Here is a 16,654-nt window from a genome sequence, read left to right on the forward strand (position 1 = left end):
CTTTCATCTATATGAATTATACTAACATTTGAGAATAAAATTTATCATAAATTTAATAATACTCAAAAGGTGTTGTGCATTTTGAGGATTTTTAAAAATACCATCTCTTAATGCATATATATATTTTTAAATAAATGTTATTGATACATAATTGCCTTGTCTTTCCAAAATAAAAATAAAATACCTTTAATATTAAATAGTTGATGGATTTCTTTTAGAAGTTTTTGTCTTAAGAAAATATTTTTCATTTAAACATGTTGACCATGCATACTTAAATATTAAGCCAAATATAAATATAACATTCAACATTTCTCAGTAATTCAAGCACTAACTTCATATTTTGTTAAGTAACATATAGTAAATTTTTTAGGTTTTAGTACTTTAAAAGGTGTTCTGTGCTATTCTGGTCAAGTAAAAACCTCATACTAACACATACTCTTCAGAGAAAAATTAAATTCCATATATTGGTCATTTCTTCAAGAAAGATCAAACTTCTAAAATTAACTAAATAGGCTTTTTAGAAATTTGTATCCATCTTTAGCAATCAGCTGAATTTTATCCTTGCTGTGGATATCTGTTGTTTTAGCAGTATCTGAGAACCCTCTTTTTCATGTGGGAATATAACCTAGGAAACATGATCCATTGGAGGCTATCAGTCGAGGTGTTCTGCAATCCTTGACAAATGCATTGGCCTGTCTTTCAAGAATTTGAGTCTGAATCCACTGGTTTTTATTTATCCAGTCATTAGAGCCTTTGGAAATTCAGTATTAGTTCAGCAACCTTGATCTCTGAAACTGCCTTGTACTGACTCTCTTAGCTTGGGTCATAAATCTGTTCATTTATACTGTGAACAATCCCGTATCTTTTAAAAGAAAAAAAAAAAAAAAGCTTTGCTTGATGAAATTATTACTTCCAAGTAAAAAAATCAAGAAGTGTAATCTATATACTGTACTATTAGTTTAACACAGCATATTATAAAAGGCTTGGAAACATTATAAATGAGTTTCTCTGTAATTCACACATAAACAATTAAGATTTTCCTTAAAGAGGCATGAATACATTTCGAAAGCTTAAAGTTTAATTCAAATATTCTGGCAAATTTGCTCTATTTGAAACTGAAGATATATGGAATGAATATGTATGTTTCTGGTGAATATGGGGCACAAAATTATTGTGTGGGAAAACTCTGGTTGCTGTAATTTTCTAATATGCAAAGATTTCCATAGGCAGGGGAAATGCCAGCTCTGCAGTAGTAGAATGAGCTTTCTACATTTGTTCTTTGATGTAAAGCAATATATAGAAGAGCTCTAGTAATATAATCAAATATTCTCGCTTTACTGAGAAACACTCAAAGTGCAGGGCATACATGCAGTAGTGGGGTCAGTCCAAACTTTTACTGAGAACACTTACAGGTTGCCAGGATTGAAACAAATTCTAGACTGTTCACATGAAACCCAATGGACCACAGAAATTTTATATACTTAATTTAGAGATTCAGGACTCTCATAAAATAAGTTGACAGAATCCCACTTACTGCCTTCAAAGTAACCTTAGGGAGTTCCATCAAGTCACTTGAAATCCATAGTATTTTAAAATTGAGAACTTTCCTAGCTAAATATAGGGTCATGAAAACGAACACTATGTCCACTCTGTGAGTATGTTTGGTGACCCAATAAAGCTCAGAATAAAGGGAGAGAAACATATTTTCACAGTTCCATTGAAATCACATTATTTTCTCCACCAAACTCATAAGCTGTTTCCCATTATCTATCATCATTACAGTCTTTCATCTAAGCACTTTCTTATTAGTGTCAGATTGTGACACAGCATGGGTATGCTTATTTGGTGAGCATTTTATTGCTCTCAGCATACGCACATGAGCACTGTTAGACATGACAAAACATGAAAGGAGATCCTATGATAACCCTGAACACTGAATTTTGCCTGCAGTTTCCATTCTAAATAAGAAAATAATAGTGTCTACTTTATTTCTAGCAAGGGTGGTATTGTGCTATAAAGTGAATATTTCCTTGAACTGTTTCATGCATTAACATTTTAATGACAGCTTCACAGTAAATTTATTTTTAGCAGAAATTTGATTTTGAAATGTATAATCTCATTTAATTATGGGTTTTTCCTTTCCATTAGTTTAAAGAAATACCCTAGCTATTTTAATCAAACGATTCAACCTATCAAAATCTAGTTAGTTAGAAGACTGAGGATAATAAGAATTAAGTGGAATAAACCATTTTGTTAATTTACTAAAAGCTTTCTGTTTATCTCATATTATTCACCTCCAAAATCTCTCTGTCTATACACACACACATTACATACATGAATACACATGTGCCTATATGTAACTATCTGAGATCCACTCAATTAACTTTATGTTAATTCCTTCCTAAAATGAAAGAGTAAGGCTTCAGAATATGCTTCATGTTGACATGAGACTAGAAACGAGGAATATATCATCTTTCATATATATATTTGTCCTGGAAATACCTTATATATTATGCTCAAGACACAATAATATTAATTATAATGTTACATTTAATTGCTATAATTAAAGACAAATCATAATCTTCTGAGGTAGGAAGTATGATTTGTCATAAAGTAAATATTGGCATAAAAATAAATTTGACTTTATTCAGTTTCCAATAGTCTATGAAATAATATCTGTTACACTATATGCTGTGCTATAAACCAAATACTAGATATAGTCACTGAGATTTGCTTTTGAACTGCCTTTTTCTCTAAATGTTTTAAATTTTCTTTAATTCTGGTCGGGGGGCTTTAGGTTTTTGTTTTGTTTTGTTTTGTTTTATTTTTGTTACTTTTCATTGTCTTTCTCTTCTTTCCCTCCTTTTCCCATCTTTTCTTTCTTTTTTATACCATTTATTAAGATTTACTCTATTCTACATATTGGACTAAACACTTAAAGATATATACATACATTTGCTTTGAATGCCCACAATACCCAGAGGAGGGAGTTATTTATTTTTAATCCAGTTCTCAACTCCATATGGGAGGACTCTGAGTGTTTGACATGGAAACCGCACAGCTCAATGCCGACTGTCCATGGTAGAGACTCAAACCACACTCCAGTCTGGTCTGGATCAAGTTAATCAAGTAGAATATTTGACTCTTATTTTTAAGAGAAACTTGGCTTACCTTTCTATTTTTAATTCATGTGAGTTGATTTTTGTAATTTTTCACTTAGTGTTCTCCTTGAAAGTCTGGATTAGTCTGATGTTTTATAATAATTCTGCTCATATTTGTGAATGTATGGTCATCTGGGACATCCGTCAAGAGGTTTCAGTTATGATTGAGATTGAGGGACACTACAGGATTTAGAAATAATCCCAAGCCAAGTTAAATGCCTTTCAAAGCAAAGGATTGCTTTATGTCCTGAAGCACCTTAAAATGCTCCACCCAGTCGAGAAGCTCATGTGCACAAACTTCCTAGTGTATCCTATTTTGTGTATAATTCTGTAGTAATGTTGCCTCTATTCATACTACGATATTCCAGTGTTCATCTGTTTCTTTGCATTTTATTTCCCCATACTTCATACACTTCTAATCTTCCCTCCTATAAATCCAAACGTTTATGACAAAAAGTAGCTGATCATTTTCCTATCAATACATATTTTATTAAACATTACTTTTCAAAATTCTTCTCTAAATCATAATTATAATGACTTTATAAAACTATGTTTATAGGTAGAGTACATAATCTATGACTTTTATTTCAAAATTGAGAATGAATTTAAATTGAAAATTTAAATTAATATTTTAAAATGAATTAAATTTTATTTCAAAATCTAATATAAAAATGATGGATGTTGGGCCTGATTGTAATAAAAATCACTTGTCTAAAGCAATTCATGAGACTATGTTTTTAAATCTTTCCCCACGCAGATGGACTTGAGGTCCATTCATTTATTATTAATATATCCATGTGGAAGCAGTCAATGTGAATTGATGGCCTGTGTCTTCTTATTTCTCCAAAGACACTGTTAACATAATATGATCTTTCATGCACAGTGATATTTGGTTTTACAAAATACCTAAATTGTGGATATTTGTTTTACTAAATGATATGCATATGTTAAATTATATAGATAAACTTAAATATTGGCCCAGGCCTCCTACCCAATGGAGACAAGAAGGCAAATACAACAAGTAAATGGATATAGAGGGCCAGTGGGAACTATGGTGAATTCAATTGAATGTGTCCCATCTCAAATGACTAGTACCACCCAGCTCCAACAGATTGTTGCCACGCAAGAATAATCATGTGCATATTTTTTAAAGAGATTTTAAATCTGGACCATATTTAAAAAACAAAAAGAAGCCAAACAACAACAACAGCAACAAGAAACACGTCTTGGTATTTCTGGCATACATCTATGCTAAAAGTTACATTTCAAAGTAAAGAAATGCTTTATGTACTAAGACCTAAAGTAATTTATTTGAATAGAAAGGAACATTTGTTTTATTTACCTTGCTGTTCCTATTTGACATATTTATCCATAATGTGTTAAATTGTTTTGCTTCTAGAACTGTTATATGTTTAGAGTAGGTCTTGAATTGAAATATGTGAGTGATATTCTTTTTCTGTAGCCTGCAGCACTAATATTTAGGGATTAGGTAGTGATATAGACAAATAGATAAAATATAACATAAAAATATTGACATTTTCATTGCAATTGAAAGAATACAAATTTGGTCATTTTTCCCATTAAAACCAGCAGGTGGTTCTAGAATGAAGAAGCCTAGAAAATGTTACAGTTTTTATTGCTAAAATGAAATCCATTTAATAGATTTCTCACAATAGTACTAAATTCCCAACTCTAAAACCTAAAAAGATACAACAGGGCAAAGAAAATACCTGAAAGCTCAGAATTACAACTTACTGACTTTTCTATGTAATACATTAAATAAAATTTATTTATGTCGTCTTGAACTAATTGGGTTAGGGATTTGAATGAAATTTCCCACTTTATCCACTGATAGTGTTTCCCTAAATACATCTACAAATGTGTCAAACTCACTAAAATCTATGGATTTGAAGGGAATATCCTATAAATACATCTTAGCTTATATATAAATCGTTACTTTCAAATCCAGGTAGTCACCAAATTTATAATCTGGATTGCTCTTGCAAAATTTGGCTTACAATTACCACTGGTGAAATCTGACATTGACTTTGCTGGAAAAACACATTAATATATAATGGAACCCTGTGTCAAAATGAATCAGACTGACAAAACTAAAGAATCTCTTAAACTCTGTCTATATTTTACAATAAAATTTTCAATAAAAATGTAATACTGACCCATGAATACCAGTGACAAGGAAGATCAAATTCCCATTGATTTTGGTGCAGTTTATGAATTTGTCAATGTTACTAGAATCCACGGTCTGAGCCGACATCAACGATCCTGTGCCAATGCCATCACAAGCTGTAGAAACAAGATCAGGGAGTTGAGAAAAATTTTCTTTAGTCAATAAAATGCATTTTTATCATAGAATGACAGTACAAAATCACTACCTTTTGGGCAAATGTCAGTGCAAGGTTTACACATTTTAATCCCATTTTCTTCTACTTCCATCTTGGAACTAGGACAAGCACGCACACAGGAACTGGAATCAACTACAAAGTTATCTGATAAAAAAAGAAAAAGGTAAATTTAGCGATAATGTTGATGTTCAGCAATAGAATTTAAAACAAAATATTTTAGGGTTTGAACATTATTACCCTTTGAAAATGATAGTATGTATGTTTCTTTCCCTAAAACAACTCCTTGTCTAAACATATCAACCTGAAATAGCATCTATGAGTATCTACATTCCAATCCAAGGGCAGCGTGTGTTAACAACATTTGGTACTTGCTTGGCTACTGCTCCACATCCTGAATTGCCCCCCAAGATTAGTGAATTTCTTTTATAGTCTTAGGAAACTGCATGACATTTAGTTTGTGTTTTTCAATAGTTCCACTTCATTTCATGCCATGATACAAGTTGGAAATCTAAAAATACTTCAAGTTACATGAAGCACAAATGAAGCTGAAGTTAAACTGCCTTGGATGAAGGGAGTGTACTTTATATCACAAGAGGAAATGTTTAAAATATGTTCATCTTTCAATGGAGAGCTGTAGAAATTGTCCCATAGCTTCATACAAAGAAAAAAGATGAAATTTGGAAGGGCAGTACTTTAGGAAAGTGAAAGCGTTAGTTGCTCAGTCATGTTCGGCTCTTTGCGACCCCATGATTTTAGGAAAGGTTACTAAATAAACCAAGAATGTCTAATTATTTGCCATGGTGAAATGTTTAGAAGTCCGGTGATCTGGGATATGCCAAACATTCCCTTCAAAAAATAAGGACAAATTATTGCATCCATTTCTACAATAAACGGAAAACACAATATCTGCCAGGCTACTTTTGGGTTTTGAAGGCAGCATTCTTCCATGTTTGGAAATACTATTTCTGGCAGTATTTAGTAGTCTAGAAGGCTTCTGACTTTGAAGGGACCCAGAGCAGGGAAGGCATATAGTGCAAGTCTAGGCTGGAGGGCAAGCAATCCTGCTACTTGGATCACAAAACCCATACATACTTCTATAATATTAGAATATTATAGAATATTCTAATATATTAATATTCTAACATACTTATTCTATAATATTAGAAGTTTGTATGGTGGGAAAATATGCTATGTGGAGTTATGGCAAGTTTCAAATGGAAAATCACATCAGAGACCTCTAGGAATTATACCCCATTTAATAAATAACTCCTGACATGCTTGTGGGTCGTGGTAGAGATGGTCTACCTAACCATGGGTAATTGATTGATCACGTAGTCCAAATTGCCCATCATAAACAAAGTTTTGTCAAAAACCATGACATCATAATTTTGAGTAGGGCCAACGGCAATCCATTGTAAGATGGAAGCAGTGAATTTGGAATTGATATGAGCTGGGGCACTCACATAGTAAACTGCATAAGCAGGTGTTCCAAATCCCTATATTATCCACTGACCACTGTGCTGGCACCTTTCACTAAGTTCATATCTATGGCTACATGGGGAACCAAGAGAGGGCAAGTAGGACAAGAGGTCAGAGGGGTACAAAAACTAATCTTGGGATGTAGGTACAGGCAACTGAAAATGCATGGTACCTTCCCTGCGGCCTCAGTCAGGAGTGGACTGGAAAGAGTGGCAAGTAAACATCCTACCAATGGGCATAGTTCTGGGTAGTGCAAAGGATCCTTTACTTTGTATGGAATAAATACGAGTTTAGAATAAATATGACCCAGGTCTGATTCCTGGGTCCAGAAGATCCCCTGAAGAAGGGAATAGCTAGTATTCTTGCCTGGAGAATTCCACAGACAGAGGAGCCAGCTGGGCTACAGTCCATGGGGTTGCAAGAGTCAGAAACAACTAAGCGACTAACATAACAGCAACAACGTGAGCAGTGGCTTGTTCTGAGAGAAGAAATGCTAGAAGATCTGGAACTGGAATTGAAAGCAGTCTGGGGTAGAGGGATATATTTGAATCCATGGGAGTGGGTATAAAGTGTGATGATCTTTGTATTTTAGGTTAATATCCACTAGAGAGCATCTGTCACAGAAGAGACACCTTGCTAAGACTGTATCACAGCCTGAGCTCACTTCTTTTCCTTCTCTCATGGGTCCTGAGAACACTCTTTAACAACCAAAATCTCTGTAGCACAGGAACCCAAACTGTAATAGAAGTAACCATCCTTTCTGCAAGGTCTTCAGGAATACTTCTTATTTAAAAAGTCCACATTTTTGTAGCAGCTTATGTCAAATGAAATAAATAAAAAAGATTATAAGTATCTTCATAAAAGTTCAGGTTTTGAAGTCAAATAAGTTTCAAAAAATATTTACTGTTTAGGTTTTGAATTTCAAAATTCTGGATTAGGAATTGTAGACCAGTATTTAGAAGCTAAACATCTTGGTTTCCCAAGATAGCTACAGTTTAGCATAGGCAAGGTCCCTCAAAGATTTGAATTTTACATAGATAAATAATGAAGGACTTTAAATTAGTGTGTAATTGGATAGACCTAAACTAATACATAAAAGAAAGTTTATGAGTTGCTATAATTACAGTAACTGGGCATGTCATTTCAAAAAACAGTCCTTAGATTTTGACCTCTTGTTGTAATTTAGGAGTTGAGAGACTTCAGAGCCACTATGAAGGATATAGTCTAAGAAGGAGGAGGACATTTGTCTAAGAAAAGGAAAAAAACTTGTCATCTAGCCTCATTCTATGATAGATACTCTTACGCCCTGTAGTTTGCAAGAGAGTAGATAGTAAATATAGGGTAACTTTTAGATGAGAAATTATCAGATTAAAATCATGAGTTTGGTTATAAAATTATCTACATACAAATGCATATATATGTTTATGCATATAATGCATATTTATTCTTTTAATCAATATAAAATAATAATAATGGCTGGAATGATCATTGCTTTCAAAGACTTGTTTTTATATACTATTCCTATGAAACTTATTTTCTATCACTTTGATCTTTATATTATTTCTGGGAAAGAGAGAGGGTACATTTGATTTTCCACGTTTTAAAGAGGAGAAAAGAGAAAATTAAGTGGTAGTGGTGGTTTAGTCGCTAAGATGTGTCCAACTCTTGCGACCCCATGGACTGTATAGCCTGCCAGGCTTCGCTGTCCATGGAATTCCAGGCAAGAACAATGGAGTGGGTTGCCATCTCCTTCTCCAGAGGATCTTCCCGACCCAGGGATCAAACCCGGGTCTCCTGCATCACAGGCAGATTCTTTACTGACTAAGTTACAAGTGAAACCTAGAAAATTAAGTAGTTTATTAAAAATCACACAGTGAATAAGTGGCCAAAGCTATAATCAAAGCCATTCTAATCTCACGTCTCTTACACTTCCTATTCCATCCTATGCACAAATCAAAAAAATAAATATCTATGTGATGTAGAATGTAAAGTCTTTTAATTTACATGGACAAATGAGGTTTGTTTTTTTTTTTTCAGCCATCAAAAAAGTAAAACATCAAAGAAATGTCTCAGTGGTCTCTCCAAGCAAAGAAATTGACTTAAACAAACAAGCTGGTCATTTTGAATCCCCAGGATGAGTTTTCAATTTGGTAAAGATTCCTTAACATGCCCTTTATATCCATGGTTATTGTTTTAAAATTATATCTGATGTCAAAACTATTTTATATATTCTATTACAAATAAATAATAAGATCACTTTAGGTGAAAATTCATTATTATTATAAGAAGACCTTGTTCATTACATAGTTTGCTGCTACTTAATCATTTTTCTGAGGACAGCATCATGTGCAAAAATATTGACATACAGTGAAAATAATGAGTTTAGAAGTCAATGAATTGACAACGTACTCTAACCTCAAACATGTTACTCATTTGCTGAGATTATGAACCAATCACTTCAATTTTTTGAATTTTAATTCCTTTATATATGAAATAATAATAATATTCATACCAAAGTAATTCATGATATGTCACAAGTTTCAAATTATGATAAGTTTCCATGAAATTACTTTGCTTTAAAACAATGAGTTAATTAATTTGGCTAGTCTTATTTTGTTACTTACGTGGGCACTTCTTGACACAAAAGGCTCCATAGGTGTATTTTGCATTGAAGTTATGCTCCAGTTGAAAGGTAGTGGGATTGTAGACAAATGTTTGTGGACACTGAGTAACACATGCTCCACTGTCATTGAAATTCATGCATGCCTGCAACACAGCAAAAATTAATTTCCTTTTTGAAACAACCTTCATAATATTGTTAAAGGGACACTGTTACAACAGTTGTGTGATAAGGTGTATTAATTGCTTAGCAAATATCAATTTCATAAAAACTGGAAACTATGACAATTTTTTATTCATCAGGATTTATTTTTTAAGTTAATGTTTGTTTTGTATTTCTTAATTTTGAAAAACTTTTTCCAGCTCACCAAACATACCTTCTATAGTTACTAATGTTCATATTTCTTGGTGTCTCTCCATAAATTCCTAAACTGGCAATTGATTTAAATTATTAAAGTTAGATTATAGTGAAAATTTATTATTCAAAGGGTTTATGCTGAGTTTTAGAGTCTGGCAGTGAAAACTAAATATCCAGTTGTATAGGCTAGAGTTTTCTTAAAGCTGGTATTTGACGAATTCGGTGACTCAAGTAACCTCGTGAATCTGTTCATCACCATTGTATAGTGAGATAACTTTGTGATGGTCATTCAAACTGGACTTCGAAGTCTCTGTCAGGTGACTAGCCAAATGTAAATGTAGTGGGATGTGATGCCAAAATGTAAAGAAGTAGCTAATTTAGTCCATAATTGAATAATATGATACCTTTTTCCTATATGGTCATACCTTTTCCTAAAAGTCAAGTTCAAATAAATTTGTTTCTGCTGATTTATATATTTTTCCTGAGACTTCTATTTGTTAATATGTTCAAATGCATTTGAAAACAATTAAAAACAATTGCACCACCCAGAAGTTAGGTATTTGATATAAAAAAATAGATAAAAAGTACATATATAAGTATATAAAACATGTGTTTAGCAAAAGAGAAGATGGACTAATTCTCTTAATTAAACAATTTAAACCTGCATAGGAATACTTTAGGCTTTGGAAGGCAAGCTAATGTGAACTCAAGCTATATTTTACATATCATCATAAATTAGATGTATGGTTATTAATAAGCACTAATTTATTCTGTTTCCTCAAAACATTTTCTTAATCAATTGTTGTTTTAGCAAGTACTTTATCACAAACATGACAATTCCCTGATGATAGTCTACGAGATGCATAATCAGAACGAGACTCACTGATGATATATTATTCACTAAGATGACACTTTCCAGGAAGAATCTATTAAAAACCAATCTAGAAAATTCAGTAAGCTTTAATTTATGGCTATAAAACTTCATGTGTCCTCATAATTGCTTTACTAATATATTTTATACAGTGTTTCGCACAGATTACTTGGCAACAAAGGGACATAAGCCAGAGAGATCAAACAAGTTTACCTTCCAGACAGTATACAAAACAATAACTTACACCAAGTCCTTGGTCTGGCATTCTTGAACATTCTCTACTAAATGCCAAAGTGGAATCAGTGGACCATTCCATAAAAATAATGAAATGAGAATTCTGAAGCTCACTCAGCACTTTGCTTATCGTGATAAGGGAACCATGAAAAAAAATTCAGTGAAAAACTTCTAAGTGAAAGTTAAGAGCTATTGTTCATTTTTATTGTTAGTACTAGTTTGGAATTGCTAACACAACCCCTGTTCAGTATCTTTCAGATCAAGCTTATATCTCATGTCTGGTGAGAGGTAAGGGAAAGAGTCTCAGTTCAAGGTCTGCTGAGCATCTTCTGTACATTTCCCTCTCCTTCCTTTTTCTCCCTACTCATTTCTATAATACATACTTTGTTTCACTATAAAATTAGGACAGACAAATTAAGTTTTTGTGACATTAAGAGAAGTAATAAATTACTGTGTTTCTATATCATGAGAGGTATAATCTATGGTTTGCTTGAGCAGAATTAAGTACCAATTTGAAAAAAAATAAATATCCTCAGTTCTAAATGCATCAGTGTTTTCTATGGATATTTGATGTGGAGGAACAAAATATATTCCTGTGTACATTTTAGCAACAAAAATTGTTTATTATTTTATGATTTTTGGCTTAAAATGAAACTAATGCTCTGTGTGCATGAAACTGCATTAACTGTAACTCACAGAATGGCCTGTATGTATTCAATGGAATAGAAAGAACTTTATCAGGGATATCAAAAAGTAATTAAAAAGTGGCCCCGAAAAGCTGTAAATGTTAATTCTGAGGATGTAAAAGTGTCCTCTTCTAAAATAAAAATCACACAGATTAGCATATAAATTGCTTTAAGCATGCATTTATAAATCTTAGAAATTTTGAATAATATTAGCTTGTAAACAATATAAACTATAAGACAGTTTAATTCATAAATTTATCTGCTTTAATCTTGAATTTATATTTGAGAGATAAAACATGAGTGCCCCCACTCAGAAGACTCAACTCAGTGAGGCAACAACATACACAGTAAATTTTGGAAGGATACTGTTATCTTTTTTAAAGATATTCAATATGTTCTCCTTTACGTTGTCCAACTAAGTCTCACTTGTAAAATAAACTATATCAGAAAGGCATAATACATTTATTCTAGGACAGAACAATCCTAGTTAATCAATAGCCACCCAGTAAGAGAATGACTTTCAGGAAACCACAGCATCTTTCTTAACCCTAAAATAGTAACATCTGATCTTATCTTGTGTGCATGCCAAGTCGCTTCAGTCATGTCTGACTCTTTGTGACTGCAGCCTTCCAGGTTCCTCTGTCCATGGGGATTCTCCAGGCAAGAATACTGGAGAGAGTTGCCATGCCCTCCTCCAGGAGATCTTCCCCACCTGGGGACTGAACCCGCATCTCACATCTCCTGCATTGGCAAGTGGGTCCTTTACCACAAGCGATGGTAAAGACTTGATGTATGTGAGTCAGACTAGGAGGAAAGGGAGGATCAGAAAGTGAAAGGGAGAGCTGCCAGACTCACAAAGCAGTCGGTGTCCTTCGGTCCCGAACAGCCCCCAGCACATTCTCGGTGACAGCAATCACTCACGTAGGGTCCATAGCATCTGCCATCACACTGTTCCGCACACACGGTCCTTGTCACTGCAGAAGACAGAGATAGTGCCTCATCAAAGTCAGCTTCCAGGTGATTTGGAGTAGCTGAGAAAAGCTGAGCCCTGGAGTAAGTAACAATTTGCTCAACCATCACTGACTCAGCTCAGCAAACATTTACTGCTTGAAGTTGGCAATTGATCAAAATTACTATACAAAATCCTTCAAAATTAATACATGAATTTGTTTTTAGATTCATTCTTTTTCAAGCAAAGACAGTGCTTTACAAAAATCACACAATTAGGAAGAAAGAATCAAATTTAGAAAAACTGAATGAGAGGCATTCTGGCAGGTTGCTAAAAATGGAGTCAGCAGCAAAGTCTATTTACAATGTGCACCGTGAGGGCCTACAGCAGAAAGTGTCTCCAGAAAGGGGTGCTTGATTTTTGCTAGCCAATGCAAAGAATGAAAACATAAACTCTTACATGATTCACATTATACCTTATATCATTCCTATCAGATAGACAGATGATGGGTGATAAATGGATAGGTAACAGACAAATAGGTAGGTAGGTAGATAGATAAACAGACAGACAAAGATAGGTAGATAACGCCTCTGTAGTAGCACAAACATTTCTATTCCTGAGATTTAAGTGAAATTTCTACCAAAATTTCTCAAAAAGAGGGACTTAACAAGGAGTAGAGCAACATCCTTAAAGAAACAGGAAGGAGGGCAGAAGACATATTCATAGTAAACACAACAAAAACTTCCGTTAGTTTTTCTTATAACATTTTTCAGTCTTAGTTGACAGCATCATGCTGTCAAGGTTTACTTTAGTAAATCAAGCTATATACACTGGACAACAAAATCATAGCATTAAGGGACACATTTCTGCTTATCATACTTATTCCAAAGAGATATTTTAAAAGTATATAGAGAAATGAATTATACAACATATGTGTAACACATCATTTCTTGGTTCTGTATTTCTTCAGCCTTGTTTCTTCCCACCTCTTTGAGTTCTTCAAAGTTTCCTTCACTTAGTACAGCAAGACACGATTCCTTAAACTTTAGTGTTCCTCAGAGCTGGTCTTCATATGGATTAAGAGCTCATATACTTGGATATAATCATTCATCCTCTATTTCGTATACTATCTCTAGGTAGACGACATTAGATTCAGATCTGAAATCTCTATCAAGATGCAACAGGCATTTCTCATTGTCTGGAAAATTCCCTATGTATATGTACACAATGGAATGCATTTTTTCCCCACCTCTACCATAGAGTGTCTGTCTCTTATTTGTTCCCTTATCTCAATTACTGATAACATCATCCATCCAACACTTCAGCTAAAATTTTGGACATGTATTCTAGTTCTCCTTTTCCTCTACCCTCACTTTTCACACCTAATAAAATTCCCAAGTACTACCAATAGATGTTCTTCTTTTCTTCCCTGCTGTCTATGCCAACTTCATTCTGAGATTTATCTCTAAATATCGCATAGCCTTCTAAAAGGTCTCTCAGGTCACAAATAACCCTGTATGCCATAATAAAAGTAATGACTTGAAAATATAAGCTGTTGCATATAAATCAGTGTCAGTCCTTTCTCTGTATGAGCCTTACTTTCCAACTCTGCAATAGAGCTGTAAACCCTTATGCTATGCTATGCTAAGTTACTTCAGTCGTGTCCGACTCTGTGTGACCCCATAGACGGCAGCCCACCAGGCTCCCCCGTCCCTGGGATTCTGCAGGCAAGAACACTGGAGTGGGTTGCCATTTCCTTCTCCAATGCATGAAAGTAAAAAGTCAAAGTGAAGTCACTCAGTTGTGTCCGACTCTTAGCGACCCCATGGACTGCAGCCTACCAGGCTCCTCCATCCATGGGATTTTCCAGGCAAGAGTACTGGAGTGGGGTGCCATTTCCTTCTCCGTGTAAACCCTTAGCAAGGGATAAAAGTCCTCCATCAATTGACCACCATTTCTATTTCTACTGGCATCTCTCACTACTCTCAATCTGCTCTTCACATCCAGACACACAGAAATACCACTTGTGATCCTCAGTTCCTTTCATGATATGCATTTGTGATTTTTACTGCCTTGTCACAGTATATTCCTTCATGACAAAAAATAAAATAAACTGTCTTCTCTGTCTAGCAAATACTCATCCATAAGATCAACTGAATGTTCTGTTTTTGTTCTGAAACCTTTTCAGACACAGCTCCATGTTGAGTTAATCTGATGTACATGCTTCTGAACGACCAAGCAGGTGAAGTTAATACATGAATCTATGAGCTCTGAGGGTCTGCTGCTGCTGCTAAGTCACTTCAGTCGTGTCCGACTCTGTGTGATCCCATAGACAGCAGCCCACCAGGCTCCCCCGTCCCTGGGATTCTCCAGGCAAGAACACTGGAGTAGGCTGCCATCTGAGGGTCTAGGATCATTCAAACTCAAATTCAAATTTTGTTCTTATGATATGACACATTATCTAACCACTCTGTATTTCACTTCACCATTTTTAATATGGGATTAGTATGAATTCCTATGTAATGGACTTGAAGACACAAATAGAGATATAGGTATAGTGCCTAATATGACTCCTATTAATAGTGCTCAGCAACCATTAGATAATATTATTGTGCTTATTGTAACATATTGTATTTATTTTTTCCATGTCTGCTCCCCCAGTAAAGTAATACAGCATTTTATTGAAGTATATCATCTTATTCATGTTTACATCCCTGGTATTGTTTGGCAGTTAATAGACACTAAATAAGTATTCCCTCCAAGTAACAAATGTCATATAATGCCAACTCAGAAATATCTGTTTATTGAGTACATAATGCACTTATTAGAGGAAAAGGAAATATATTGACAGTTAAATGGGTAGGGCACTAAAAATGTAAACAGACAAATATTAAAATACTAAGAAACAGAGTATATCAAAATGAAAATACCTTACAATTATTGTTTGTATCTATTATTAGATCCTTATATTCTACCATTGATTATTTCATGATTCCATAGATTCACTTGGGTCTTTTTCAATTGAACATGATGATGATATTTGTAAACTATATAATTTTTATATTTTTCCATTTGACATTATTACATTCCTCCCTATGTAGTCAACAAATAACAAATAAAGTTTAAACTAAAACAGTACTTGAACTCATCCTCTCTCTTGTTTTTATTTTGTAAAAATTGTCATATGATATTTCATGTAAGTTTAAAGGTTTTGAAATAGAACAAAATTTCAGATCTCATATATGAGAGCATATTTGATATTTGCAATTTAGGTAATTATTTTGAAGTAAGTAATTTCTTCTGTAAATATTCTAGTATAAAATACTACAAAATAAGTCAATTTGACCTGCCCCTAAACCTTCAAGTCTTTGCTCTAATCTCACCTTCTCAATGAAGTCTATCCTTAGTTAATACATAATTTAAATCCTTTCCAAACCACTGATGCCTTACGGACTTTCCTCCTTCTCTCTCTTCCTGTCCTCTTCCCTCCTTCCCCTTCTTCCCCCTTGTATCTGTTATAGCATCTATCACCATCTAATATATTTTACAACTCATTTATTACACTTTCTTTGTTTTATGGTATATTCCAGTGTTAGAACTGTACCTGGCATCCATGTAAATTTTATTTGTATTTATAAACACATTATACACAACATACATATGTTGTTGTTCACTCAGTCATGTACGACTCTGCAACCCCATAGACTGCAGCATGCCAGGCTTCCCTGTCCTTCACTATCTCCTGGAGTTTGCTCAAAGTCATGTCCATTGAGTTGGTGATGCCATTCAATCATCTCATTCTCTATTGTCCCCTCTTCTTCCTGCCTTTAATCTTTCCCAGCATCTGGATCTTTACTAATGAGTTGGCTCTTTGTATTAGGTGGCCAAAGTATTGGAGCTTCAGTTTTAGCACCAGTCCTTCCAATGAATAATC

General features: G+C 34.0%; 1 protein-coding gene across 6 annotated transcripts in view; it reads right to left on the bottom strand.

Moving 5' to 3' along the window:
• Positions 1 to 16,654, bottom strand: part of ERBB4 (erb-b2 receptor tyrosine kinase 4) — a 1,287,830-nt gene that overhangs the window by 329,639 nt on the left and 941,537 nt on the right. For all 6 annotated transcript variants that reach the window (XM_027566608.1, XM_027566583.1, XM_027566617.1 and 3 more), the window contains exons 6-9: positions 12,627 to 12,745; positions 9,628 to 9,769; positions 5,555 to 5,668; positions 5,339 to 5,465 (exon numbers count right to left, since the gene is read on the bottom strand). In XM_027566608.1, coding sequence (XP_027422409.1) covers positions 5,339 to 5,465; positions 5,555 to 5,668; positions 9,628 to 9,769; positions 12,627 to 12,745 — 502 coding nt within the window. The remainder of the gene's footprint in view (positions 1 to 5,338; positions 5,466 to 5,554; positions 5,669 to 9,627; positions 9,770 to 12,626; positions 12,746 to 16,654) is intronic.

Source organism: Bos indicus x Bos taurus, chromosome 2 (assembly GCF_003369695.1).
Source record: "Bos indicus x Bos taurus breed Angus x Brahman F1 hybrid chromosome 2, Bos_hybrid_MaternalHap_v2.0, whole genome shotgun sequence".
Classification (NCBI taxonomy): Eukaryota; Metazoa; Chordata; class Mammalia; order Artiodactyla; family Bovidae; genus Bos; species Bos indicus x Bos taurus.